The following is a 2462-nucleotide window of genomic DNA, read 5'->3' on the forward strand; positions in this document are numbered from 1 at the left end:
CCAGTTCTCTCCACGTGTGGCCCACTTCACCCTTGTCGAATCTATTTTTTAGACATATCTTACCTATTTTATTAGAATATAACGTAAAGATAGAAGTTTAGATTTAGATCTCGACTTTAAAAACAAACCTTGAGGTAGTAGCCTATTGTTGTAGTCTACCATTCTGGAGTTTTCCCTCTTTGGTGCTAGTGTGACACTGTGTACCTGCTTCTTTCTAGTCTTTTGGCATGAACCAGCGTCCCGCGGACACGCATTAAATGATTTATTCTCCTTTTTTTCTGTTCAATCTCTAGGGACAATATGTTACATATTAATCATCAGAGGAAGACCGGCATAGCCACAGCCTTACCTGATACAATGAACAATGCAGCGGCAGCTGTCAGAAATGGAGTGCCTTCGATTGAAGTCACATATACCTTCACGGCATTGTTCGCACTACCCTTCAAAATAATGTGAAGAAATTAAAGCTCTTCAAGATGAAGTTGAATTGTGTCCAAATTATCGTCGCAGTCAAGTATTTACAGTAGAACAGGAGGCTGATTCGACGCAGTACATGTTGAAATGTGCCAAAAGATCAGTTTGACAACTGCTCTGCAGAAAACTCGTCTATGACGTCGCTGTTGCAAATCACATCCTTTAAATCGTAGGCCTACCCACCTTCGTTGGGTGATGCAAAAATGTGCCCGAAGAAGTGGCAATGGGTTTTCTTTGGAGACATCCGCAACTCAGTTTGCGACAACCAGTGGCTACCTCATTGGCAAGAGCCATGACAGCTTTCAACAGACATTCTTTGGGAACATTATTCAACTTTTGTTCTTAATTTGCTGCACGCTCTTTCTAGATATATTTTAATGACCTGGGTGTCTCATCTGGAGATCAGATACTCAATCTTGATGAAACAGGAATCATAACAGTCAGTCCGCTTAAAGTCCCAAAAGTCGTCGGACCTCGTGGTACTAAGCAGTTGGGCCACATAACATCAGCAGAGCATGGCGCGGTGTGTGAGTTCTAAAAAAAACCACCAAGTTTTATTACAATATGTTGATGTTGTTGTTGTTAAAGAAAGAGACAAAGGTGATGTTGGGGTTGATTTTTTTTCCAGAAGAAAGGGCAAAAAGAGCCCACACTTAGTAAAACCAGTAGTGGAAGATATTATTTTCTTCTGTTCATATTCACTCAGTCAGAGCCATTTTACCCCCACCCACATTCTGAATTTACAGGCACTATTGAGAGAACCAGGTGACCTCTGTTTCTAGGTTGTGACTTTGGACACTTTGGTGGTCTTAATTTACGTTAAATTCGATATTTGTGTGTTGTGAAGAATTACGTATTGTTTTTTGTTTGTTTAGGTTCCGATAGCCCGGTAACGGATGTCACCTGAGGCCCACATCTGCCCAAGGGGCCCCATTTCTCTCCACGGGGGTGGAGGGGGGGGGGGGTTCTCCCCACCCATGGCCCACTTCTCCCCACTTGCAATGTTGACTTCAGCACCATATAAAACCATGTTCATTCTATCTCTGTTGTACCGCTTGTAGCTGGTTTTTAAACACATGTTGTTTTGATTGATATTAAGCATTTTTCCCTTTGCTTTTTCAATTTTGAGTTAAAGTATTGCTGTTGTTGTTTTTTTTATCTTTCGTTTACTTATATTTTTGAGGATTTGTTTTTAGATTGTGAGCAAAAACAGGACTCGCGGGAAATTCCTTACCCACTAAATGTACAAACTTAGTGTGCAATTGACAAAACTGTAGCATAAATAAGAGTACAGCAATGTCGGCAAAAGCGTCGAACCTTTATTACATTCGATTAAATAGTCAAGAAAATAAAGTTCTCTCTTATTTTAAAATACAAATTAATGTCCAATAATATTCACTAGGACACACTGGCATATTTTTAGGCCTGAGAAGGTGAAGTACAACAAAGAATTGTTGTACAAATAGCTGTATCCGTTGAGAATTTGATGAATTGACAATAACAACATAACAACAGACATTGCCTCGACTTCCTCTCTCTCCAGGCCCAATCGAAACCAAAACTAACTGTATAATATCATAGGGCCTAGATCTAAATCTAGTATGAGTTCTTTTGTTGGCGTCCTCCCATAGCAAGATTGAACCAAAATGAATGTCAGCAGCTCTAGAAAAAGACAGGTTGATCTCACCCGTCGTGATGAGAAATTAAAAACGCCGAAGTTCATATCTCAGTCTAAGAAAAGCGATTCTTTCGTCGAGGGATCCATCGTTCGAATCAAGTTGACCAAGTTCTTGTAAGTTGTAGATTCTAGATCTAGAATTCTAGAAAGATCTAATTTACTTTCACTCCCGCACACAGATGCACTGTTTCAGGGGTCAAACTGCTGTACTGTTTGCTGCAGATCACACATAAGGCCACCTCTATTCTCACCCGGGGTGAGAATAGTGCAGGCGGGTCTTGTGGCTATTCTCACCCGGTGCGTGTGTCAA

The 2462-nt window shown here is 40.7% G+C and overlaps 1 protein-coding gene across 1 annotated transcript in view; it reads left to right on the forward strand.

The window, feature by feature from the left end:
- The first annotated feature begins 1986 nt into the window (after positions 1-1986).
- Positions 1987-2462, forward strand: part of LOC101855915 (structural maintenance of chromosomes protein 5) — a 39855-nt gene continuing 39379 nt past the window's right edge. The window contains exon 1 of the mRNA XM_005089442.3: positions 1987-2266. Within this exon, the coding sequence (XP_005089499.1) occupies positions 2121-2266 (146 nt within the window). The 5' untranslated portion in view covers positions 1987-2120. The remainder of the gene's footprint in view (positions 2267-2462) is intronic.

The sequence above is a fragment of the Aplysia californica genome, unplaced genomic scaffold (assembly GCF_000002075.1).
Source record: "Aplysia californica isolate F4 #8 unplaced genomic scaffold, AplCal3.0 scaffold00006, whole genome shotgun sequence".
NCBI classification, from domain to species: Eukaryota; Metazoa; Mollusca; class Gastropoda; order Aplysiida; family Aplysiidae; genus Aplysia; species Aplysia californica.